This window comes from Harmonia axyridis, chromosome X, assembly GCF_914767665.1.
Source record: "Harmonia axyridis chromosome X, icHarAxyr1.1, whole genome shotgun sequence".
NCBI classification, from domain to species: domain Eukaryota; kingdom Metazoa; phylum Arthropoda; class Insecta; order Coleoptera; family Coccinellidae; genus Harmonia; species Harmonia axyridis.
The window spans coordinates 13237153-13262765 of record NC_059508.1 but is presented as its reverse complement, the minus strand read 5'-3'; the positions used below and the strand labels follow the sequence as shown (position 1 = coordinate 13262765).

At 33.9% G+C, this 25613-nt stretch overlaps 3 protein-coding genes and 1 long non-coding RNA gene across 8 annotated transcripts in view; 2 read left to right on the top strand and 2 right to left on the bottom strand.

The window, feature by feature from the left end:
- LOC123686258 (cytoplasmic polyadenylation element-binding protein 2) overlaps positions 1 to 2677 on the bottom strand; it is a 38010-nt gene extending 35333 nt beyond the window's left edge. Inside the window, exon 1 of the mRNA XM_045626274.1 lies at positions 1747 to 2677. Coding sequence (XP_045482230.1) covers positions 1747 to 2538 — 792 coding nt within the window. The 5' untranslated portion in view covers positions 2539 to 2677. The remainder of the gene's footprint in view (positions 1 to 1746) is intronic.
- Positions 1 to 5139, top strand: part of LOC123686261 — a 31022-nt gene extending 25883 nt beyond the window's left edge. For all 3 annotated transcript variants that reach the window (XR_006748423.1, XR_006748422.1, XR_006748424.1), the window contains exon 2: positions 4764 to 5139. This is a non-coding gene — a long non-coding RNA (uncharacterized LOC123686261). The remainder of the gene's footprint in view (positions 1 to 4763) is intronic.
- LOC123686259 (alpha-taxilin) lies at positions 4723 to 9441 on the bottom strand. The gene is made up of 3 exons (XM_045626275.1): positions 9031 to 9441; positions 8604 to 8970; positions 4723 to 7043 (listed from the first exon to the last, which is right to left on the bottom strand). The coding sequence occupies exons 2-3, from the start codon at positions 8940 to 8942 to the stop codon at positions 6138 to 6140; spliced, it is 1245 nt and encodes a 414-aa protein (XP_045482231.1). The 5' UTR covers positions 8943 to 8970; positions 9031 to 9441; the 3' UTR covers positions 4723 to 6137.
- Positions 9442 to 10380: 939 nt separating this feature from the next.
- On the top strand, positions 10381 to 25613 carry LOC123686260 (prostaglandin E2 receptor EP3 subtype). 3 transcript variants are annotated; one of them, XM_045626277.1, is made up of 5 exons: positions 10381 to 12160; positions 17150 to 17705; positions 17803 to 17980; positions 19476 to 19696; positions 24615 to 25613. In XM_045626277.1, exons 2-5 carry the CDS (start codon positions 17379 to 17381, stop codon positions 24894 to 24896), a joined length of 1008 nt encoding a protein of 335 aa, XP_045482233.1. In that variant the 5' UTR covers positions 10381 to 12160; positions 17150 to 17378; the 3' UTR covers positions 24897 to 25613. The 3 variants fall into 3 exon arrangements, with proteins under 3 accessions (XP_045482233.1, XP_045482235.1, XP_045482234.1); XM_045626279.1 differs by lacking the exon at positions 10381 to 12160 and adding an exon at positions 15220 to 15344; XM_045626278.1 differs by lacking the exon at positions 10381 to 12160 and adding an exon at positions 16077 to 16332.

Here is a 25613-nt window from a genome sequence, read left to right as displayed (position 1 = left end):
AACAGTCGAAAGATTTTCTTCCTTTTCGCTTACCTCCAGAAAAGTTTATCCCCTTTCAAACTCGAATAATTTCTTACCAATTCCTACTATCACCTTCAAATGATCGGTAAGAATCCAAAGACCAAATCCGTTCAATGCAATCGAATCAACCAAACTTTTTTTAATGAGATGATTCCAATCCAACCGAAGTACCGCAATAGTGATTTAATTTTATCTCATTTAACCTTTAGACATTTTATCGATTCCTTCTACCAGACTAAAGTTGTTATTACTGTCTAATATTTGTCTCGAAATTTAAAGTGATATCGAAAGTATTCCAGACTAAGAACTCAAACAAAAACGGTAGGTATGTTGAGACTGATGAACTTATTGCAAACTTGAAACTTTCACTGTGTATACAATTTTCGCAAATATTTTCTGAACCTGAAATTGAAAGTGAAGGTTAATACAGTGCATGCCTAGCTTCGCTTTTGTGAAAATTAGTGAATTAGCAGAACAAAACATTGTCGATAATCATGAGAGGTGCAAAAAGCTAATATTCTTCCACAGTCCGAGGATTACCTAGTGTACATTCTGAGTCTGGCCCAACCGCATTATTCCAATTAAATTAAGCTAATACCTACTAGCTTCATGGCGAAGTAAATATTGGCTCTTTTCGCTCAAAGAGAATGGATTTTATCTAATGAGAAAAGACTCAACATGAAAGAGCACATTTTTTCTATGTGCATAATTGAGTTAAATCTTTTAGGGATTTAGTGTTTCATCTTTCCAAGAAGTAGGAGGTAGAGATTTACGTAATCGCATTGTCTCCTTATTTCTCCATTGTATCTATTGTTGAAAAACTTGTTTTTGAAATTTTAACTGAAGATCAAGTTAAACCTCTCAAGGACCTATTTCTCCTTATTCTTCCACTCTAAGGAGATATCCTTCAAACCAACCATTACGATTGAGTATGAGCTATCGTCCCCTCCCCTAGCATCCTGAAATGGCTAATATTTTTTCAAGAAATTCCGTCTGGTCTATTTTAGGGTAGACCTGGTCGAAAAGCTCCCTGTAATGGAAGGTTCAACGACCTTAATATAGAATAACCGCGCACTCCAGCTGATGAAAAGAACACACTAGGTTATCTCGGAACGTTGCCACTGCCTCTCTACTTAAAATCCAATTTTGTCACACCTTCGTTTTCCTCATAAAAAACTCAGGATGCTCTCCTTCTGAACACTCAGGTTATCATAACAACCCAGTTGATCGACATGGTTTATTCAGGGTCCGAGCGAACCCATCTTTTTATTGTATTCGAGTTGGAGAACTTTCCAACATTAAATAACTATACGAATAGTTCGTCCTTTATTGATTTTTCCGTGAACTGGAAGAAGTTCAGAGGTATTCGTGCATTTGAAAGGTCGCATGTCGACCTTATTTCCGTCAGCATCGAAATTTGAAGACTCATCTTCACATGCAGAAAACACACGATGAAGGTACAACAAAATATACTCTACAAATTCTACGTTGTAAACGAGTACTGCAATACAAAATAAGGAAAAAGACATTAGCTGAATGAACAAAAAAAAAACTAAAATGCAAATGCTTTATTGAACACAATGAAAACAAAAACATGAATATGGCAGAATAAACAAATGAAACAGCAAGCAGCGAAATGACACCCTGAACTGCAATTCCTTTACACAATGGTAGCACACTATAGCAGATAAAGTATTGCAGTTCATAGATGGGACCACACTTTACCTGATAAGGTAAGGCCTCATCCATATTGGTAATCTCGAATGTCGGCGGCTGTTGAAAGGGTCCTTTTCCTGGATAAGAGGTACTACGTCTAAATTTGACAGGAGAAATAACCTGTTGATGGTTGAAAGTAGGACTGGGTTTTCTTCCTGCGACGCTCATCTGTTGGAGTGGAGTTAAATTTGGTACACTACGACCTCTACTCCAAATCGACGAGCAAGTGGACCAATTCTGTCCAGGATTTGCTCCCCAGGAGTTAAAACCCTTATACATCGGGTTACCTGACTGCTGACGGCCCATATTATGAGAGAAGTTATGACTAGCTGTTATGGCTCTTCTTGCTTGGCCTCCTTGATTCTGATTACCGAATAACTGCTGCTGCCCGGAAAAACTTTGGAAAGCTAATCCCCCATTTACGCAGTAAATTTCGTCTATAGCTGTCGACCAAGGTGTAGTAGGCTCGGTATGGTGGAATAGATTGGGTACACTTTTAGGCACCTGTTCACTCAGTTTGTCCGAAAGGCTTCCGCAGTCTTCCTTGGTGGCCTTCTCAGCTGCCGCCCCCACATTAGCCGATTCCTCGCCATTAGACCCACTGATAATTGTCTTATCAGCGAGATCATCTTGCATCGCAGGTCTAGAAGGGGTTGATTGAAGTATACGATCTGTTCCGCTTGTCGGAGAAGGTGTGGTGAAAAATAATATGGGGTTTGTTGTGTTCTTAACGACGTTCACAGATATATCAATTGCACTTAATCCAGTATTCGTATTTCCACTTAAACTAAATTCCCCCATCAGATCACAACACGTTATTATGTCATACACATACACCAGATAAATTTCCACTAGGCCAACAGCCAGTCCACTTTCATGGAACCGTTCTTTTTCCCGATCGTTGTGTTGTATCACTTCGTAGTGGAAACCTCGACTTGCGATACCGTCCGAATTTCACCGATCTTGTGACGCCACAGATCCGGGAAAACACGCATGTGTCGTGGCGCTCTAGATTTTCAAAGGGACAGGGAGAGCTCGATAGGCAGGTCTGTAATAAGACGGATTAACGATTCGCTATGTCGAGGTTCCCGAATTTGGGACATTTGAATTAATAATCGACCTTTGAGACGCACTACTCGAATAAAGAAGCCAAACAAATGAAATCTCAGCCCCCCCTCCCCAATTAGACACTGATTTTCCGATAATGCCCACATTTGAAAAATTGGTGACCTAATTGTATGAAAGCTCCAAGTTCAATAACCCCCCATTGATTCCAAAAATGGTGAAATAGGTCGATATACACTGCTGATGTAAATATACTGCTCTTCAAAAGTTAGGGAACTTGAGAAAAAAATGATCTATACTAATTCTTTTGGAATCATATTGATTTAAGTAGCATAGTTAAGTAAGAAAAAAACCACAAAAACTGCCTATGTGTTTTTATGTACTCAGTTGCATACACACATTTCAGAACATTAAATACGTGTGTGTTCGAAAAATTCAGAGGTCCCTTACTTTGGAAGAGCAGTATATCTTAGGTACGATTTTTTCGTTTGTTAAAATTATCAGTGTAGCAATCGTTACGATTATTATGTTACATTTGTAAATCTATACAAAAAAATTATAAAAGAATGTTTCAAATATATACGGGGATTCTCTTACCCCAAAAAAAAACTAGGTCCTCAAAATGAAAAGAAAAACTTCTTATTTCGATTAAAAAATTTTTATTTTTCATTGGTGACTTTGATCATTCTTGGTTGACTTTGTTATGTCAGTATCTCAATAGAAAAGGATGTTCCCAAGTAAATATTTTTTAGTCCTACCCAAATATTGAAGAACTCAAGTAGGTTCATACCTACTTGAGAACACATATTTTTTAATTTACCATCTCGACTGTCTCAAACCTCTTAAAATAATAGCTTGTACGATTTTGGATAAGCCGTTCCTCTTTAAGTAGGTCTTGCTACTGTGTCCACTGTCGTTATTCCACTCTTAACTAAAACCTCCTGCAGTTTCATCTCTATAAATTGGCATAATTTATTATTATCACTTAATTAAGATTGAATCGAATTAGGGGGATTAAATTAGTAAGGTCAGGATAAATCAAATTAAATTCAATTTTAGGTAGTATATTCTAGAAATTACTTATAATTTTCTAACTAAATATGCATGTTCATAAGGAAATCATAAAATAAATGTAGGTTACAATTATTATACCTAGCATTTTGAATTTTCAATTTATATTAATTTTTCCGAATTATACTTTTAAGGTAATACTAAAAATTCAATTTCATCTATGATTGACACGATTGAAATCTATTCGATTACAAATTTATTTTCCATTATCAATAACAATTGATTCACTCCATAATGAGTAATTTTGAGCAATTCATCTATTGATTAATGACCAAATTGATTATATGTAATGTTTGATCATGAATAAAATATGATAAATTTTCTCTTCAATTGAAGTAAACTAATGTCATCAGCTTATAAATAGGAAGAGAGGAAATATTGAATAATGATGACATTTTTGTAAATTTAGAGAAAATCACTGTTCTAATCATAGGCGTAATGAGGGGGGTAATTGGGGACGAAACCCCCCTCCATTGATTGAAAGGAATAAAAAAAAATGGTAAATAATAATTCAAAAAAAAGATTTCACTTTTCAAAAATGGAGGTAACCCCCATGAGTCAACTCTAGTTACGCCAATGGTTTCAATTCCAAACCAATTGAAAAAAAAAATAGTTCCAATTAAATATGATTCAATGTCATTTTTATTCTATTCAATATAAATAATTCTTAATAAATAGTACCTGGAGGGATAGCTTTACTTGAATTAAATATAATGTTCTCTAGTGTATAAAAGAACTTTGAGATCAGATCATTACACCAGTGAAAACATTTTTTCAACTGTAGTAGGTAGTTAATATGGTAACAAAACTATAGATGGTGAAAAAAATATTTGGAAATAAAAAACGAACTTATATTAAAATTCAATTTATTGATTCCAGATTTTTTACAGCGTTTGGGATAAACCATATTACATCAATTATCGGATTATAGAAAGATTTTGGTCCAGTAGAACCTTCCTCAAAGGCCAATATATACATCTGAAAACAGTTAAAGGTCCTTCATCAAATAATCCAACCATCAAGAGGGAAGCTTGGATATCTTTTCTCATTCATCCAGTCTTAAGAATGAATCACACTTTGAGAAATATTTTATTTTGTAGATAAGTGTGCTGTAATACACCTAATAATTAATTCATCTGCCGTTTTCTAACATACAACGACACATTATATGTATAGACTAATGCCAATAGAAAAAAATTACCTTTATGAAGATATAAATGAATTCAAATAAGATTACCCTGTATCAGGGATAGCAATAATTCAAAAGTTATGTAAAAAAATTGATAGTTGTGCAAGAATAGTGTTGCAAGAAAAATTGAAATGAAATCTGAAAAAATGGTGTACATAAAATACTATTCACTAATTTTTCAATTGTGCCTTTTTTCCGTGTACCTAGATTTTCTTTTATTCAATTGAAAATTCAGTTACAAACACATCAGTTCATTTTTCATGAAATATGAATATAATTTGCACCAAATTAATGATTTTCCATTTAAAAATTATACAAAGTCCTGACTACCTATAAAAAGATTACTAAGAAGAGTATACATCCATCTAAACAATCATAATATTATTATTATTTTATTACGATATTTGCATTCATTTAAATTGATCTTTTTTCCATCAAAGAACAAGATCAAACTGTTTTTAATATTCATTATAGTATCAGCACAGTAGCACCAATATTCGAAGAGGCCTAGTGTATAAGAATTAAAGTGACATTTATACTATAGTTAACTGATTCAAAACCAGTGCAGCTCATTCAAATTAAAAGGATACAGATGAGATTATATTGTGAAATATAGTTCAAATTAGTCCTACATGTAGGATGCCTTTTAATTGAAAAGATGAGAAATTTAATCAAACGAAATTTCTAATTCTGTTTTTCCTTTTAAAGATTGAAAACTATCAATGTATGTTAGGACCAAATCGAAAATCATACCATTATTTCCAATATCTAATGAAATAAAAAAAGGTTACATCAGGACCAATGAATTTTCAAAGACACTCATGTGACAGTTCACAAAAATAAAACATACACAAATATTGTATAAAAAAATACTGGTAAAACCCTTCACAGGCAAGAAAATCAAGTGTTAGTGTACAGCATCAGAAAGGAAACATATTTTCTTTCATAAATAAACATATAAAAGCTTTTAAATAAAACACGAGAAAAAAATTAAATCAATCGAACATAATTGGAGAAAAATACTAATACTAACAAATATAAAGTCTCAAATTCAAACTATATGAAATGATCGACCTCAAGGTTTGGCTTCATTTGGTTTTTCTGCAGCTACTGGCGTCGTGGTCTGAGTATTTTCAGAGTTAGAGATTTTGTCAACTAAGTTCAATTGAGACTGAATAAACTTCAACTCGCTTTGGAGATGTTTGAGTTCAATTTCTTTCTTCGAACATTTTTCTGGAACGTCAGCAGGTTCAGCCTCGATAATTTCTGAGACAGGCTCAATTTTATTTGCTTTGAGAAGTTTCAAATAACATGCCCTATCGAGTTGCAACTGCCTGCAGAGTTTCTGTAATTGTTGTAATTTTTTATTCGTATTGATATTTTCTATTTCCTGCTGATGTTTATCAGTTGTTAGCTGTACGATTGTTTGAGCAGCATTTTCAAATCTTTTTTTCCAGTTGAGGGCATCTTTGTCAAGTGTTGAAATTTTCCTTGTCATTTTCAGCATTTCATCCTTGCAGTCTTCGAACATTTTATTACTTTTACTGAGTGTACCTTCAAAGTTATCATACTGCTCTTTATAAACATTTATGTGCTCCTCAAGTTTCTTAATAGTTTTTTCCAAAACTTGGCAATCAGATTTACTCTTTGCTAATTCTACTTGATGATATTGCACTTCTTTTTTCCAAAGTTCTCTTTCTGCTTTGAGTTCATATTCAGCTTTGGCGATGGTGGCTTTAGCTAGTTGCTTCTCCAACTCCATTTGTTTGTTGAGCTTCTTTAAATCACTTTCTCTAGTTTCAAACTGTTTATATAATTCAGCTATTTTCACTGACATATCTAAATTGTCATCCTGTAATTTCATATTGGTGATTTGGTTCTCATCCATCATTGCATTAATGTCATTCAAGGTCCTCTGGAATTGAGAAGTCACTTCTTTCCTTCTATCCTCTTCCAGTTTCAGCTTCAAAGCATTTTCTTCCTGGAAAAGATTAAAATAACATATTAACAATTGGTTATTCAAAAATTAATGATGCATCCCCATAGAAAATAATTAATTAAAGAACAGAATGAACTACAAATTAACAGGATTATTATTGTAGTTATAGTATGTCGGAAAGTCCTTATCTGAGGATGTAAAATAAATCCAATAAAGAAATGCGACGTTTTTCCATCTTCTCATCTTGACCTACACCACATTTGTACTTTAATAATGACTTATCCTTTTTTGAGAGCATTTTGCAGAGTATGAATTATTATTTAAATGGACAAATAATGTTTTTGAGCACATACTCAAATCATTTGGTATTTATTGATTCATTTATAATTTTCAGAATGATTTTATTATGTGTGTGATTTTAACAGTAACAATTTTTATTTTGTTTTCAGGCTTAAGGCTAATTCATATTCATAATCTTCAAATTGCTGTTGTATCCTATTTGGGTCAAATTACAATCTAGAGTTAAAATATAGCAAAATAGAAATATGAGAATACATCATTCTCACTTCCTACAAAACACTAACTCAGAATTCAGATAATCTAGACCAAATCATTCAAAACACGCCTCCTTATAACTGCCTTTACCATATTATTATTCCCTCAAAGCAATGTTGGAAAGGGAAGTATTCAAATGTCCGCATCATACTATCTTTATTTAACTAAATGACCAAATAAATCTCATTTCTTGACTTCTTCTAGGCAATTCAAAAGTATGTTTTTTTTTGTACTATGATGTCTGTGCCTAATATCATTACATTACTTTTTTGCAATTAGCTATTATAGATTTTTTTATACAATATTCAAATTCTACCCTACCCATTACTGTAGTAATGTCAGTGTAGATTAGAAAAGTGTTTCAGTTATTTCTTAATATGCATACTTGAAGTTCTCTTCAAAACATTTGTCATTCATATAATGTAGTATGTGCTATTGGCAAATGAGGCTATGAAATATGAGATTATCTTTATGAATGAGAGGATTTCCAATTGATATTCTTCAGAACAGTAGAGATGATTTGTGATCTGAAATATTTAGGTGCTTATTGAATGAATTTTCCAAGTACAAAATTTACAACAAACACTAGGGGCTTCAGTCGAATCTACAATGCATCAAGTAAAAGTTGGTCAATTTTATACAAACTGAAATAGTTTCAACTTGAGTAAAGCTAACTACAACAGATAAGTATATTCCTTAGTACTACATGTTTGTAGAATTCCACTCAAATTCATCATAATGAGTTGTATTTTAGATATAAATGCAGGAACACTCATATATTGCTACACCTCACAGCACAACTCATAGCATTCCATACCATATGCGGTGGAATTATGATGGTTCGCTTTGAGATGCAATCCCGTATTGAATTGTCAAGTTGAGTTTTAATGCATGACAATTAACTCGTTTTTCTGGCTTACTTCACAATAATTTATTAGACTGGTTCATCAACTTAATCCAATATTATAGAGGTGTATAGCCATAACACTCCTTTTAAAGTTTAAATGCATTATATACCCAATATCAATAAACAAAGGCACAACAAACCTTGATAGTTTTATTCTGTTTCTGGAGTTCTCTGCACACACTTTCTAGCCTCGTTCTTATGTCCATACTCCTTGCTAACTCATTTGAAATGTGGTCTTTTTCTTTTGATAGTAACTGGTACTTAGCTATCACTTCTTGATGTTCGACTTCATATGTGCGTAGTTCATTATATAATTCAATGTACTTCTTTTCAACGACAGCTACTTTTTCAGCATCACTCAATTCTGCTAAGGTTTTCGATATATTATACCAAGATCTAGAATCTTTTTTGCGATATTTCTGTTCTCTCCTTTTGTTCTCTGAGACAATAGAGTTTGGAATTTGTGTATTAGTTTCCATGCTTCTTCCTTGCTTTTTATGAGTAAATCTAAAATAAACGCAATTCAAATTATTTTAGATATCAGTTAAAGTATTAGTTAATACTTACTTTCCCTAGTTGAATCAGACTAGAATAAAAGTCATTTCTGACTTATATTATGAGACGAAGCTGAACTATGCAGGGTTGAGTTGTTCTATTATTAAACCGAAGACATTACCTTTATATATTACTAATTTTATATCACGTAATACATAGGAAGTTTTTCAAATAGATTTTTACTAACAAATGACACTTTTATCCAGCTATAAATAGGTTATGTTTAGTAAATTCTCTGTTTACCACGGTATAATTTGGTTATATTTTTTCTATCCAGATTCAATTTATCGAAACCCAGATTGTTCAATTCTAACGTTCTGAAACCGCCAACCAGCTGAATTTGGAATAACTTCGATTGTTTCAGAATTCGGAGTTTCTGAGATTGAAAGAAATCTAGAAACTATAAAGTAGCACTCTATACCACGGTATAAACATTACTTTATATAAAATGCTAGAGAAACAGGTTCCTAAGATTTGATACAACGGTTTAATGAGTTAGTTTTTGAATAGATGGCGCATTATGTACACAACAATTCAGAATACCTAATAGAGCATATAATATGTTTTTTATGTTTGCTTTTGTGTTTTATATCTCGACTCGCCTAGGTCAGGATATTTCATGGACAACTGTAGTCTATACATGTTTTAAATGTTAATGTAGAATAATTTGATAGTCTGAATGAATCAGTGTTGGAAATAGTCCTATTATTTGATGAGATACAGGGTGTTTTATGCTACAAAGCTTGTTGTAATTGTTCTTTGGATGTTCATCTGTTTACCGACAGTACAGTATACCAATGCAGAAATGTACCTAGAGTGAAATGTTTTCTTTTTTGTGAAGCAGGGGAAATCCTCATGGACAAACTACTTAAGAAAGGTCGAACACAGTGAACGTATGACTCCTCGTTGAAGAACACGACCTACCCACAAGCCTAACCTGATGTTTGGAAATGTTCAAGTTCTGATTTGAGATGGTTCAATGGCGATAAATTGTATTTCCAGTCTGCAGAATAATTTGTAATTTTACTTGGGATTCCCAGTACATTTGGACGTTTGACCAATCTCCGTGGCTTAATTCTTTTTAAAGGTATTCAGTTGAAAATCAGCTTTTGACCTGGCCATGAGAGCAGTGTCATCTGCATATAAGGCTTCGGACTTGGTGATGTCCGCTTTTTTTGCTCAATATAGAAGAGGAGACGACTACCTTGAGGGACTCTGGCATCTAGATCTATAGAGACAGAGGTTCTTTTTGAGATTGCTGCTCTGAACGAGCGATTCTGTAGAATAGGGTTGCTGAGTTGACACATCGGAAGGAACATTTTCTCTTTATGAAGACCCTCGTGCCATATGGCGTCTAAAGCTTAGGAATATCAAGAAATATTGCACCATTGTTACCTGATTCTTTTAGAGACATAATGCATATATTCCACAACTCTGAGCAGCTGGCTTTGGAGAAACCAGTTGCTCCCTTTCGTCTATCTGGAGCACATCTAAAATGATAATATTATCGCACATATTTGTCAGAGCTTCAACGGCGTTATATAGTGTAATGTAGAATACATGCGATTTATAATTGTTTTCCCCTAGGAATATTTGATGAGAGCCAATTTAACGACACTGAAGCGATAGGCATTTGTATTCGCTAGAATGCACATGGGTTGAAATGATTAGCGAATTACGATAATTAGTTCCTAGTAAAAGACGATGTATTAATTGCATATATCTGGGATTGGATGAAATACACCGATAGATAGGTTCTGTCAGGATAACACCAATTTTCGCCTAATCCTTCCAAATCTAGCATCAGCATTACATAGATGACTGGCTCTTTCCAGTTGAGAAAAATTCTGATCACTCGAATCTACATATAGAGGCAGAGATTCTTTTGGAGATTGCTGCTCCTGAACGAGCGATTCTGTAGAATAGAGTTGATGGGTTGACACATCGGAAGGAAAACTTTCTCTGCATGAAGACCCTCGTGTCATACGGTGTCCAAAGTCTTAGGAATATCAAGAAATATTACATCTTAGTTACCTGATTTCTTTAGAGACAGGATGCATATTCCACAACTATGAGGAGCTGATCTGTGGTGGAATGCTTGGGACGAAAACCAAACTGTTAATCTTGGACAATGTTCTTCAGCCTGATGGTGTTGGCAAATTATGAGTGGATGATCCTTTCGGCCACTATCACAATTGATGCCAGAAGGATGATTGGGCTGTGGCTTTGGGAAAACCAAGGTAGCCCTCTTTCGTCTATCTGGAGCACATCTAAAATGAGAATATTATCGCACATATCTGAGCTTCAACGGCGTTGTATAGTGTAATGTAGAACACATGCGATTTATAATTGTTTTCCCCTAGGAATATTTAATGAGAACTAATCCGATACTGAGGCGATAGGCATTTGTATTCGCTAGAATGCACATGGGTTGAAATAATTAGCAAATTCCGATAATTAGTTCCTAGTAGAAGACGATGTATCAATTGAATATATCTGCGATTAGATGAAATACACCAATATGTAGGATAACAACGATTTTCGCTTAATTCCTCAAATCAAGCATCATCATTATATAGATGACTGGCTCTTTCCAGTTGATAAAAATTCTGATCACTCGAATTTTCTTCGCAAATATGAGTCATGTAAGAAACCAAACACCCTGAAACCCATAAATAAAGCTGATCCTCGTGTATTTCACGTGCATGAGTCAAATTCACGATAACCACGTGATATGTATACAGTATCAAATCGTTCACTAGCTTCTTCTGAAGATGGAATCAGCTCCAATTGTCCTTCAACTAATTTCTTCCTTCCCAGCGGCGTGAAGGAATCTACCAACAAGCTTCTCAGCGAGACTTATCCTAAGTCAATTGGTATGCATAAGGCGAAGAACATGAAAAGGAATAAACATTAATCACATTTTATGTTAATGAGTGATTGGAAGACTGGTGATTCTGTATCATTGTTGTGTGCGGCGTTTGCTGATGTGCAATTATCAAGCTCAGTTTTAAATCATTTTGTTTCGATCGAGTTATAGATTTAGACGATAGTTTTCAGCCGAAAAAGTTACCGGAATACACATTGAGAAAAATTGATTTTGAAAAGTGTAAAGTGCATTTAGGACTGTTGGAAATTGAGTGTAAGTTTACAATTGTTGGATTGAATTAACGATAATTCTGCTGAATATTCGGAATCTTCGTTTATTTCACACGAAGCGCTTCCCTATTTCCTTATTATGTGTTTAACAAAACCCATGAATTGGTTCATTGAACACATAAATATCTTTGGAAAGAAATCGACTTAAGAGCTCTCTGAAAATTCTCTTTTATGGACCTAAAAAAATTGCCTCGAAGTAAAAATTTGAGTCTTGGAAAGGGATATATGTAACTCAGCTGGGGTTCAATTCCGAATATTCAGGATGTTGTGCGATAATATTTGTTAATTTTTTGGCTATTATTTTGGTATTGAACGTTCTTGAGGTATCCTTTCCCAACTAACTATATTCAAACTTCCAATGCGTCCGTACAAAAAAATCTATTCGAAATAAGATAAGGTTATCCATCTTAAAACAAACTACACTACTAACTAAAATAAAAAAAAATTGTTACTATAAACAAAATAAAGATGATTATCGCTTAAACTCTATGTAGGTATACATAAGGAACAGTTGTGCCAATTTAGCGGCAAGAAGAATTTGGGCCAAAGCTTTGAGTATTTGTTACTATAATTATTATAAATGAAAGGTTTGCGGTAAGATATTTTCAATTGGATGTTGTCATAGCTATACATACATTCTTTGAATTTTATGATTCAACAACATCCAAGAATTTGATGACCGGAAAATAATAGCTCAAAGCTCAGCTTCCTAACAATTTATGATATAGAAAATCAAGTTTTTTGTTGAATTTCTCTAGAATCGTAAAAGGATAGGTGGAGCTACATTTCAAAGAACAATATTAAAATGATTCTTGGTGGAAAAAGATTAAATGTAGAACGGCTGAGAATATCAGACTTTAGCAAAAAAATACACAAATTCCTTCAATGGATGTGGTTTTTGATAGAAATTCATAACGGATAAAATAAAACAAAGTATCCTTCATTGATATTAGTGCAAACAATCTGCAGTTTCTGGAAAGACCTCACTTCCCAAATATAGAAAGAGGTGAATATCCTCCATGTTCTACTAAATCTTTGTGGGGACATTTTCAATTTTTCCTAGGGTATTGAGGGTTCATTTGAACAACAATTAAAGCTCAGTAGATGAAATGGGATGAAGAATAGAGATAATTGTGAAACAGAAGTCCATAAATTGTTGGGAACTTAGGTAAGAGGAAAGGTACAGGGCGCTAAGTTAAGCTATTTTGACCCTTCATGATTGGGTTAGTGGTCTCCTGGAAAATGGACGATATAGATTAGTTGAAGGAGGTTAAAAGCAAGGGAGATTGTTGCGATAAAGAAAAAAGCAGCAAGAAAATACTGAGATGAAAAGGGATTGTCCGAAACTATGTGGAGAGAACAGAAGTTATAGGTATTCTATTGTGACCTGGCTTGGTTTCGAGATGAAAATGAACGCTGAAACGCACTGACAAGAGTTTTTTGTGAAATTTCACTTATACATCTGAAGTGAAAAATTCCTGGTACCTGATAAGTTCTGAGAAAATCTATGGACTTATTGAGTGAAGTATTAGCATTATTTTCTTCGTCACATCTTCGAAAACTTATCATATCAAATACTTCCAAATTTCAACAGATTCAAACCAGATGTTTCAAAGAGCTGTCAAACTTGTCGGAGAAAGAATGCTTCATTTCAAATGATCGTTCCAAACCAAAACCAAGCTAGAGCACTAGACTGCACACTCAAATGTCCAAAAGTTCGTTTCGGAATATCCAAAAATTGGTGAAACAAATCTATAACATCTGCTGTGAACTCAAAAACTTCAAATTCTAGATATTGTGTTGGGAATTCCTCCGTTGAAGCCATACTGATTTCCCCTTTTCTTCACAATTATTCCCTAGGCATATAAACGGATTTGATCACGGAGTTTCCCCCCTCTTGAAAGTCCTTACCTTTCAATTAACTTTAGAAAATGTTATGCCGAAAACTATGCTGAACAAGTGGGACGACCTATTAAAGTTTACGAATAACTTTTTGTTGTCTGCACTAGCTAGGAGAAATGCAAATTAGTTACGTTTTGTTGTTCCTGTTGGGTTTGAGGAATGCCATTGTCTCTGGAAAACAATTTAAGTTTGATCCTCACGTACTAATCCATGTCCATAGCTGAAATAAAATAATAATTGAGCTATAGTCACAGGTAACTGAACCGTGATAGATTATCCAAATGTGTTTTAATTGAAGGTGGTTTTGTTCTTCTGTTTTCCCGAAACGGCGACCAAATGATTCATTAATACTCAACTCGATTTGAAGATTAAAGAAATCTTAACTAAACCAAAAACATAACTAAAAGGAAAATATCTCCTCGTCTGTATGTTCTCCATCAGCTTTCGTTGAATTTCATTTTGACTCCAGGGTTTTTCAGAATTCAAACATTCTTTCATGTTATAACCATACTGGGTGTCCCAAGTTATCGTATACAGTCAATATCTAGCTTACTTGACAAGATAATAAAAAAATTGCTTTGTATAACATCACAGTACCTTCCCAATGATGTATAAAAAAGACTCGTACATTTGACAGCCCTGCGGTAGCTACCCCTCACTTTTCATTTTCAAATGGCACCCCCTGTATATTGTCAGAGGAAATCACGTGTCATTCTATTTGGAATGCAACGATAGCACATACTTGGTATTTTTTTATTTATAACAACAAAAACATTCTTTGAAGTATGAACTGCAACCAAAAAACCAACTATGCAATTCAAAAAACGAAGAAACATTCAAAGCAAGTTTTTTGTTATAATTATTATATTAATGAACGAGCTTTTAAAAGCTCCTGATGGGAAGTCAGTGCTTTTATCGATTTTATTTTTAGTTTAGACCTACTTTTGAATAAATAACTGATTTTGCAATTCGATTAAAAATAGACTTTTCATAATACCTACTGATGAGTAAGATCATTTATTCAGTTGATTAGATAAAAAACCATAAGCGTCAACTGTATTTTGAAATCCAGTCAAAACTGAGTACATTCGATTTTAACGGAAATGCATATTGCAAGAAAATGCAGTTGAATTTCTGTCTTTACTGCTGTTAATCTATCTATATATTGTCTGGATTTAGTAATTCAAGTGAAAATTAGCCACCCATTGTTTAGATATTGTGAATATTCATTAATTATTTTCGATTATTGAATTCAATAAACAAAAGTAAGTTCTAAAGATTAAATTCTTCAGGTAAGAGAAGAAATGTTCAGATAAAGATAATTCCACTTAAAGACATGTTATGCATGAGATATCGGAAGGACATAGTAATAAAACTGATTCTTTTCAGTCAGTTTTGGGTTTCGCAAAGATCTAAGACGGTTTTACACTAGAACACTCGAAAAATTCGAAAAAAAACACTTACCTGTGTACTTTTTTCATTTTATGACCCTTTTGAGATCGCTCTATCATTTCTTCACAATGTCTGGAATTTTGAGCCGGAAAAGGCTCAAACGATGAGATTCTACTCACTGATGACGAATCCATAGTCAAATTCAATTCTATCCGATAACTGCTGAACGCGAGATTCATATCCCAAAATTTTCACAATGACACTTCTCATCCTTCAAAGTGAATCCATCAATTCAAAATCTTCCCTGCCATTGTAATCATATTTCCAAATCTCCCCTGTCCTGCACTCATATTTCCGAAAATCATTCAAATGAATCTATTTACATTCTTATATCTAATTTTTCTAAACTAACACATGTTTGAAACCAACTTTGATTGAAAACTGGATCTATTTCTTCCAATAAAATACAATGAATTATCAATTACTCATCGAATCAAATTCGTGCCAGAAAAATTAGGAGAACAATGTAAAATCTAATCGTAGGAATGTTAATCACTCTACATTGATAACTTTCAATTTCATTCTGTCAAAATTTCCGAGATTCCTTTCTTAAGTGCAAATTGCTGTTACCCTGGGATCAGTTGGGGTTGAAGTGAGCAGGTAGTTTTACGTTGGTTGTTGATGTTTACGTCGACTAGAGACAACATTTCAAATTTTGAACTGTAGCATGTTAAAGAGTGGACTAGAATATATTTTAATTAAGAAAATTTCGAGATTCATATCTTGGAATATTTTCTTAATTAATTTTTCAATATACTTATTAGAAGCGGAGTGAACATGTTATAAAGGAGTAGTGTGAAGGTATGTAATGAATTGTTTTTGTTTATAGTCTATTGTCTGGATTTCAAGCTGGTTAGAATCCTTATTGTTATTCACTTATTCTGAATGCATATTATTCATGTTTATTTATTATTGAATTTATGGGGCAAATATTACTTTCGGTTATATCGAACAAAGAAAGGAACTTTTCTTTTTGAACTCTCATTGTCTGAACATTGCGTCATGATATCTGTAATTTTAGAATGATTTTAAGCAGGGGATGAATAAGGTTCAACCTCAAATTCCATTCATGAAAAGAATAATTCTGTGCGAAAGTGATCTGGACACCCTGTATATAGAATTTCAAGTATAACGAACTAAATAAGAGTATACAAAGCTCCTGACTTAACTTCAGTGTTTTCGTCATTCTTGATATATGACATATATGTTATCATGAATCGAAAATGAATGTTTTTTTGCGAATCTAACTAATTTATTTATTTATTTTATTCAGCGTATGGCGAATCTAACTTATTGATTTCCTATCCATTGAATGAAAATGATTGTATTCACGACAAGATCTTATTTCTGTATGAAACACCCGTTATTGTCTCGAATAATACTGGTAGCCCTATCAAAGGCAAACTTGGACCGATATTTTCATTTCGACGCAGATAAAGACAGAATTTATCAGCAGGAGCTCTTTAAGTGGAACTAATAACATCATTAGATGTAATGAAAATTGTATTAAGGCAACACTGATCTGTAATGCCTTAGTAATGAACATTCCGATATCTTTCATGCCGATATCAAAGTAATACTTGAATACAAAGTTGATAATTTTCTTCTCTTATTTCAGTTGATCCGGTATCCAAACAGTTCATCACTAATTTTCCACTTCTTCTACACTGCCAGTGACGAACGAAATGCTAGGATTGTTGTTTCTACTCGAATTCTAATTGTTGAGAGGCATATTAGTCTGAAATAATGAAATATCGATATACTCGCTAAGTAAATATGTGATAAATTTGATTCGTCAAATATTACACTGTTAGTGACAAGTTCTGTGCCAAGAAAAGAGTTTAAAGATGTTGTTCCAACACGCAACTTCTTGCTTGTGCTTCATTGTTGGCACTTTTGGAAATTGTGCAGCACTGTATATTTTGAACACAACATCTAAAGCCCGAAATCGTAAGCAAGTACTTTTGCTTAATTGCCTGGCTATAAATGATCTTGTTGCAATGGTTGGCATGCTAGCCATGATTCTTATAAATGAGTATGCAGTAGTAGAAAAAGAATACATATGCAAAGGTTTCGTTTTACTTAGAGCCTTTGGAGTTGGCTCAGGCTGTATAGCTTTAATTATGGCTGTGGAAAGATGGTTAGCACTCACAAAACCATTTCTTTATCAGCAGGTGAGGATTAACATCTCAACAATGCACGACAATCACTCAGATATCTCCTAGTTACTTTTGTTCGCCTTTTTGCATTTTACAATAAAACTTTTTTCAGATTGTGACTTATGAGCTGTTGTTCAGGTGCTTAGTAGGGTTCTGGATTATATCAGCTACCTGGACTTTTCTTCCTTTGGTCGGATTCGGATCTTATTACAAAGATGGTGCATGTTCGAGGTACAGAGATGCAACTACAGTACGTGACAAAATATACGCTTATCTTTTCTTCGTTTTTGGTAAGTTATCTCAGACTTCCCGGATGTTGTTTCTTGTAGATACGCCATTGAGATTTATTTACTTTGACTACCATGGAAAATATTGATTTATGTATTGGTTCTGCGATGATACTAAACGAAACAAGGACTGCAAATTTTGTACCAATTGTAGCAAATTTTAAGAGCAACGAATTGAAGTTTTCTTACTAGATACAATGACATTTTCGCTCGAATGTTACTGGAAAGAATTCTCGAATTACCGCAATTCAGTTCCTTTGCAATTTGAAATGTTACACATAAATTTATGAGAGACTTTGAAAAGGAGGTAAAAATGTAGGTATCTACCTACTTATAAAGGGTGTGTTTTTAGAGCTATAGAACTTTAAATTGCAATGAAACAACGATGGATTATTCGATTGACGTGAATTTTATATGTCCGCAAGATAGTCTTGTGGCATTTCATTTTAAATATGATTTTTAGTATATGACCGCCACGGCTGGCTCGGGTGTAGTCCAATCTGGACGTCCAATTTTCGATGACTTTTTCCAACATTTGTGGCCGTATATCGGCAATAACACGGCGAATGTTGTCTTCCAAATGGTCAAGGGTTTGTGGCTTATCCGCATAGATCAATGACTTTACATAGCCCCACAGAAAGTAGTATAGCGGTGTTAAATCACAAGATCTTGGAGGCCAATTCACAGGTCCAAAACGTGAAATTAGGCGGTCACCAAACGTGTCTTTCAATAAATCGATTTTTGGCACGAGCTGTGTGACATGTTGCGCCGTCTTGTTGGAACCACAGCTGCTGGACATCATGGTTGTTCAATTCAGGAATGAAAAAGTTAATAATCATGGCTCTATACCGATCACCATTGACTGTAAAGTTCTGGCAATCATCGTTTTTGAAGAAGTACGGACCAATGATTCCACCAGCCCATAAAGCGCACCAAACAGTCAGTTTTTCTGGATGTAACGGTGTTTCGACATACACTTGAGGATTAGCTTCACTCCAAATGCGGCAGTTTTGTTTGTTGACGTAGCCATTCAACTAGAAGTGCGCTTCATCGCTAAACAAAATAAAATGGACGTAGTGCGCGATACGTATTTCGCACAGAACCATTATTTTCGAAACAAAATTGCACTATTTGCAAGCATTGTTCAGGCGTGAGTCTATTCATGATGAATTGCCAAACCAAACTGAGAATAAATCACTTGACAGCTGTTAAATCGGTTGCCATCTTGGACAGTAATGCCAACTCAAAGTTATATACCTCGAAAAAAAACACCCGTTAAAATGTTCTTTTGTAATGGTAAACTCTGTTAAAAGCGTTGATGAAGCTTGAATCTTTCTACGGTTAAATAGCATAACATTTATAAATGACATAAGAAATGTCAAAAATCAATACACCATTTTTAATTGTATCATATTGGAAAACATATTATTGAGCAAATATTCAACTGTTATCACACACTTCAAATTATCAAATATTCAGAACAATTTTTTTCTTCAAGGTACTACACTTTTATTATGTATTTCTCTGTTGAATATGGTTCTGGTCTGGGCCCTGTCTAGGATGAAATCATCGAGGCGTGTCCTGATAAGAAGGGTTAGCAAATCCATTCTAACAAATAATGGGACGACTTACTCACATAGGACACCTGAGGAAATTGCATTTTCCAAACTGATGTCGATACTTTGTATCACATTTGTCGTCTGTTGGGCTCCACAAATGGTGAGTTCTTTCGAATTGATTTAGGCGAAAGAATTTTCGAGATACACGAGCATTTTCTTGTCGAATCGAATTAATTGACATGTGGATTCGAGTCTTTTCTCTCACAGCTATTTTTCACCCATTTACATTCAAATAATCATCGTTGGTTTTGGAATTAATTCATTTCAGTGAATGTAGAATATAGGTAAGATGTATTTAGTGGAAATCGTTGCAAAATTTTTCATGTCCTCATTGAAATTCTAAAAAAAATTGCTGGTTTCTCTGATTTTCAGCGTATAAACTGAAAAAATCAGTAAATGATATTTTATCTAGATGAATTATTAACGAAAGTTCTGAAAATACGACACTGATCCTGAAATACACGCATTAAAAGTGAAAAATCGAGAAGTATTTTTTCCTGTGACTGTGAAATTATTGTAAATATTCAGGGTTTTTCAATAAGAGGTTTCAGTTTGATATAAAAACAGTATATTTTCTGAGAAATCAATGAATCATATTCCAGCATCATTATTTATAATCGACAAACGTTAGTTTTGCGAACTGTCACTGCACAATTTTCACCATTTTTGTAGTAAATTTCAACAATTTGAACGGGTAGTTGAAGCGTATAAGGTTCCATTTTTCGTAATGGCGTAATTTTCACTTGTCGAATATCAAAGGATAACAGCTTCGGAAGTGACAGCTTCCCAGATAGCTGGCTATTCAAATTGAAACCTCTTGTTGGAAAGCCCTGTGCTAAACCAAAATCAATGGGAGTAATATTGTATATTATATCTATGGGACTGAATAGGATTCGACTGTAATGCTTTACATACAAGGATCACCCTTTCAGTATATTCGATATATAGAGTCGAATAGGCGTTTGACTAATGGGGGATCAAACCCAAACTCTCATTATAGCAAAAAAAAATGGTAAGTGCCTTTACGACCGTTATCGACAACTTTCATGTATTAGGTATTGCACTGGCATTGGAATCCATTGATTGAAAGCAAACGTAGTAGCAATGCTGCCCTTCACACAGCATTATATATACATATTCTGAAGTCTGCCTTTGTCATAGATTAATGATGGTGGAATATATGGCTAAATTACCTGTCTAGATACATTAATGACGGTATTATTAAATAAATATATCCGGTAATAATCCTTGATTTTTATTTCGGAGATCCGACGTCTGCTATCACTTCTCAAAATGACGAATTGTAGCAAAAGGTTCAATCCATTTGGAGGTACCTTCTATAATCGTCATCACTTTTATTCATTCCAATATTTTTGTGATCTGCCGAATCCAAAAGACGACTGAAGAAGTAACTGAGAATTTCACTCTATAATTTCTTTTCCAACTTTTTCAAATATCCCAAAATATTGAAAAAAATTGGCTTGAAATATAGAAACAAAATTCTCAGGCCGTGGAAGACTGGAACACAATATTTTCACATGAAAATACTGATCCCTACTGCTGAACCAGCTGAGTAGAAAATTACATCGATTATACAGGGTGTTATATGAGTTCATGAGTGCTGACCACAGCCTACTGGGGAATGTAGGTCATTCAAGCCTTTCAGAAAAGTAACTTGTTTTGTATCCTAAGACTGTTAGTTTCGCATAAACATAAATGTTTATTCAAAATCTGGTGATACTGAATATAATTTCTTTTACTCTATATTTCTAGTCTTTTAGTTGCCGAGTTATAAATTACCGCCAATTCGAGTATTGGATTTATATTACCGAGGTTCGAATCCTGCCGATGACTTCCCATTTAATTTTTTTGTAGTAATAATTTAGCAGGGAAAGAGAAAAATGTTAAAAATCGCAGTTATAGAAATAAAAAAAAACCAATAATGATACAACTTATAACCACATGTTGAGTACAATCGGTTGACATTAATATAAGATCGATGGATTTAACTGAGAATATTATTCACTAGATATCGAAGTTGCACTGCTCATTTCTTGTTTATATTCGTGATCTAGAACGGAATCTTCAGATTAACTTGATACGCTAAAAGGAAACTTTCAGATTTATTGCAGGCTAAATTCTTCCCATTCCAACTTTAGTTCCAAATACTCGTATGGAACGGATATGAATCATAAAAAAACTTTTGGCAGAGACGGACCACCTCCAAAAGTAATATAAGAAATGAGAAAAGGTACTTACTTCAATAATTGTTGTCCTATATCCATTTTTCGAAACTGTTCAAGAGTAAGAGTTCTCTGGAAGCATTCACTTTCAATTTCTCGAATATGCCATACATCATATGCAATAGAATATTTTGAGGCAATTTGAAATTATATTTTAATCGTCGCAGTGATCATTACTCCTAAATTCACTTGCTGTCATCCAGATGATGTTGATTACAGAGTTATAATCGTCTTTGGCACTAATACAGTCATTAAATTTTACTGAAATGAAACACCGTTTCAAAATTCGGTTTAATTCAAGGATAGTGCTCTTGCAGAAATACGTTACGAAAAAAATTTGAATGATGATTGAAATTTAAACGAATTCAAAGACATAATTTCGGGGTACGCAATACTAACTATCTGTTTGGAAAAATGTTTGGATTCTTTTTTTTATAGTTATAGTTTTGTTTTCAATGCCTTAATTGGCGACGTAGTATCTCGCTTTCATCTGTTCCAGAAAGTTTGTTGTGCATAATTTGATTTCATTAATTGTTCGATGAATCGACTGCAAACTATGTCAGGTTTCCCAAAACTGCAATTTAATCAAATTGCTTCAATAAAGGGGAATTTTCCAACTGAATTGACATATATAGCTTTACCAAATATAAGGTGATTCATGAAAATATTGTATATTAATTGAATAAAGGGACTAAAACTTTAGAGTAATGCTTTTTGGATCCACTAAAGGTGACCTCTGAAAATTTTCCGCTTTTCACATGTACTAAAGCGTGCCATACCCGTTCGTAAAGTAACTATCTTTTTTGTAGTTACGAAAGTAAACGTTAATAAAACACATGTTCATTTAGAATATCGATGAAATTTTTATTTCAATATAATGCTCGAACCTTGCCATTATCACTATCATTAACATCATTAAAATGTCCTCCGTGTGATGTAAGGATGGATATGCTATTCAAGATGCAAAATAGACCATAACGTGTCGTAATAGATGCCCAATTGTTGTGCGCGTTGAGGAATTGATGAATTTTGAATCTTCTTCAACACTTTCATTTAGAGTACCAAATATTTCCGTCAAGGAAACATTTCGATTATGTATGGACCTCAAGAAATTAATTACAGATCCAGTTTTTTCGAATTTCCTCGCACTGTCTTCATTGTACACTCAGATGGACGATTGGGTCGACCATCATCTTTCGTGATGCACTAAACGTAACAGGCCAATAGAAAAGTCCCCGGTATATCATAGTAAAACACTTTTTTTGGCAAAATTCAATTTTATTATTCAACATAGTTGCCTTCGAGGGAGATATAGCGATTATAGCGAACTTCCAACTTTTCGATACCATTTTTGTAGTATGATTTATCTTTCACTTCAAAATAGGCCTCAGTTTCGGCGATTACTTCTTCATTGGCGCTAAATTTCTTTCCAGCGAACATTCTTTTGGGGTTTGAGAACAGGAAAAAGTCGCTGGGGGCCAGATCTGGCGAATAGGGTGAATGCAGAAGCAATTCGAAGCCCAATTCATACAAAATTTGCCATTGTTTTCATTGATTTGTAACACGGCCCATTGTATTGATGAAACAGCACCTTTTTTTTTCAAATGGGGCCGTTTTTAAAAGATTTCATTTTTTAAACGATTCGATAACGCTATATAATAATCGCTGTTGATGGTCTGGCCCTTTTGGAGGTAATCAATTAATATTATACCTTGCGTATCTCAGAATACTGATGCCATAACCTTGTCAGCTGACTGTTTTGTTTTTCATCGTTTTGGATTTGTTTCATCGTGTGTAGTCCACTCAGCTGACTGTCGATTGGACTCCGGAGTAGAATAATGGAGCCATGTTTCCTCCATTATCACATATCGACGCAAAAATTCAGGTTTATTGCACTTAAACCGCTTCAAACACTGCTCAGAATCATTAACTCGTTGTTGCTTCTGATCGATTGTGAGCTCGTGCGGCACCCATTTTGCACACAGCTTTTTCATGTACAAATATGTGTGAATGATATGATGTACACGTTCAGATCATATCTTCACAATGTCTGCTATCTCGACCAACTTCACTCTACGGTCATTCAAAATTATTTTGTGAACTTTTATGATTTTTTTCGTCGGTGACAGACTCTTTTGAGCGTCCACTGCGTTCGCCGTCTTCGGTGCTCATTTCACCAAGTTTAAACTTAGCATACCAATGATGGTTGATTTTCCTCATGCATACCCCGGAAACTCTTCATCAAGCAAAGATTTTGCTTCAACTGTATTTTTTATTTTCAAAAAGCAATATTTTATCAGCACACGAAATTCTTTTTTTCCATCTTTCTTCAAAGAACAAAAGTAGCTACACTCACAACGCAATATCTCACAAACCAATAGCCGGATAGCTGTCATATTTTGACACTTATACTTTGAAGGTTGGTACTAAGTAAAAATCATATGGATTTAATACTAGCACCGCCATCTGTGCAGCAGACCGGGGACTTTTCAATTGGCCTCATACTACAGATTCAATATTTTTGTAAAAAGTGTTCAGCAGTAGAAAAACGATCCATATTGCTAAATGGCTAACCTTAAATTAACATATGACATTTCTGTTTGACATATGTCATTGAAACAGGGCTGTAAAATCCGGCTCATGAAATGGATAATCCAGTATAATATTTCAGCTGAAATCGTATCCGTTTATCACATCATATGAAAATTAACGTTTAAACATAACGAATACGAAATATCGTCAGTTCAAACATTCCAATTTAATTTTCTGTTCCAGATCTGCATCCCACTGGTCCAGTTTTACAGGAACGACTATCGAATACAACGGTTGTCCCGATTAGCAGATTTTTTGATGGCTATTTACTTTACTTTAGACCCTTATATTTACGTTGTGTATCGTTACTTGCAAAAAAGCAACGTCACTTTTTGTCCCTGTGGAAAAGGTCCAAAAACCCTAATCACCTTCGTTCCCTCTACTAATGAGATGTCAAGTGACGCACCAACCGTGGTTATACAACAGGCTGTCCCAAGCACACATAACTTGAACCTACAGGAATAATTATAGATTTCATTGCGGCTCCAGGAGCTAATCTATACCTAATTGTTATAATAATCGTTTTTCGAAATGTATCGATTTCCAATTTTTTTTTATTACCAATTGTAACAGTAAGGTATTAATCTGAAGAAGAGTCGTATTGCTTTCACTGATCTCATTATCATTGTTAATGATTAACCTAGACGGTGATTAAGATTTCATGAATTCAAATGAATAATATCACCTATTTGTGAAAACTGCTCTTGGTATCAGTACTTACGTGAAAAAATCAAATTTCACAAAAAAATAAGATTCTCTGATTTGATTTTATTACACTATCATCTTGAAAATCAATAAAATCACGTGGAGCTGTATCATATTAGTTTTTTTTTGTGATCGATGGTGCTTTCCAACATTCCTTTTATTTCTGTTGAAATATTATGGAGTACGTTGGGGAAAAATCCAAATAATTCAAAAATTCTTCTATAAAATGTGATTGAACATATAACGAAACAAGTATTTTCATTGAAATCCTTTTATTTTATCGTTTATTAGACTTTTATATCTACACATATGTATTCATTGGATCAGATTTTTTTAATTGCCATGTATTTTTTCATATCGAATTCGCAAATGTCAGAAGTTATTTTATCGATGCATGGTTACTTATTGCATTCCTATTCAGCATTGATTGTATTTGATTTTTGTGAAATAGTATGTAAATAAATATGTGGAATTCTA

Bases quoted from the DNA above. Each gene is read 5' to 3' on its own strand.
- LOC123686259 (XM_045626275.1), bottom strand. From the start codon at position 8,942: ATGGAAACTAATACACAAATTCCAAACTCTATTGTCTCAGAGAACAAA. The intron at 7,044-8,603 runs GTTTGTTGTGCC...AATCTTTTCCAG, and splicing joins AACAGAATAAAACTATCAAG to GAAGAAAATGCTTTGAAGCT.
- LOC123686260 (XM_045626277.1), top strand. From the start codon at position 17,379: ATGTTGTTCCAACACGCAACTTCTTGCTTGTGCTTCATTGTTGGCACT. The intron at 17,706-17,802 runs GTGAGGATTAAC...AACTTTTTTCAG, and splicing joins AACCATTTCTTTATCAGCAG to ATTGTGACTTATGAGCTGTT. The intron at 17,981-19,475 runs GTAAGTTATCTC...TTTTTCTTCAAG, and splicing joins TTATCTTTTCTTCGTTTTTG to GTACTACACTTTTATTATGT.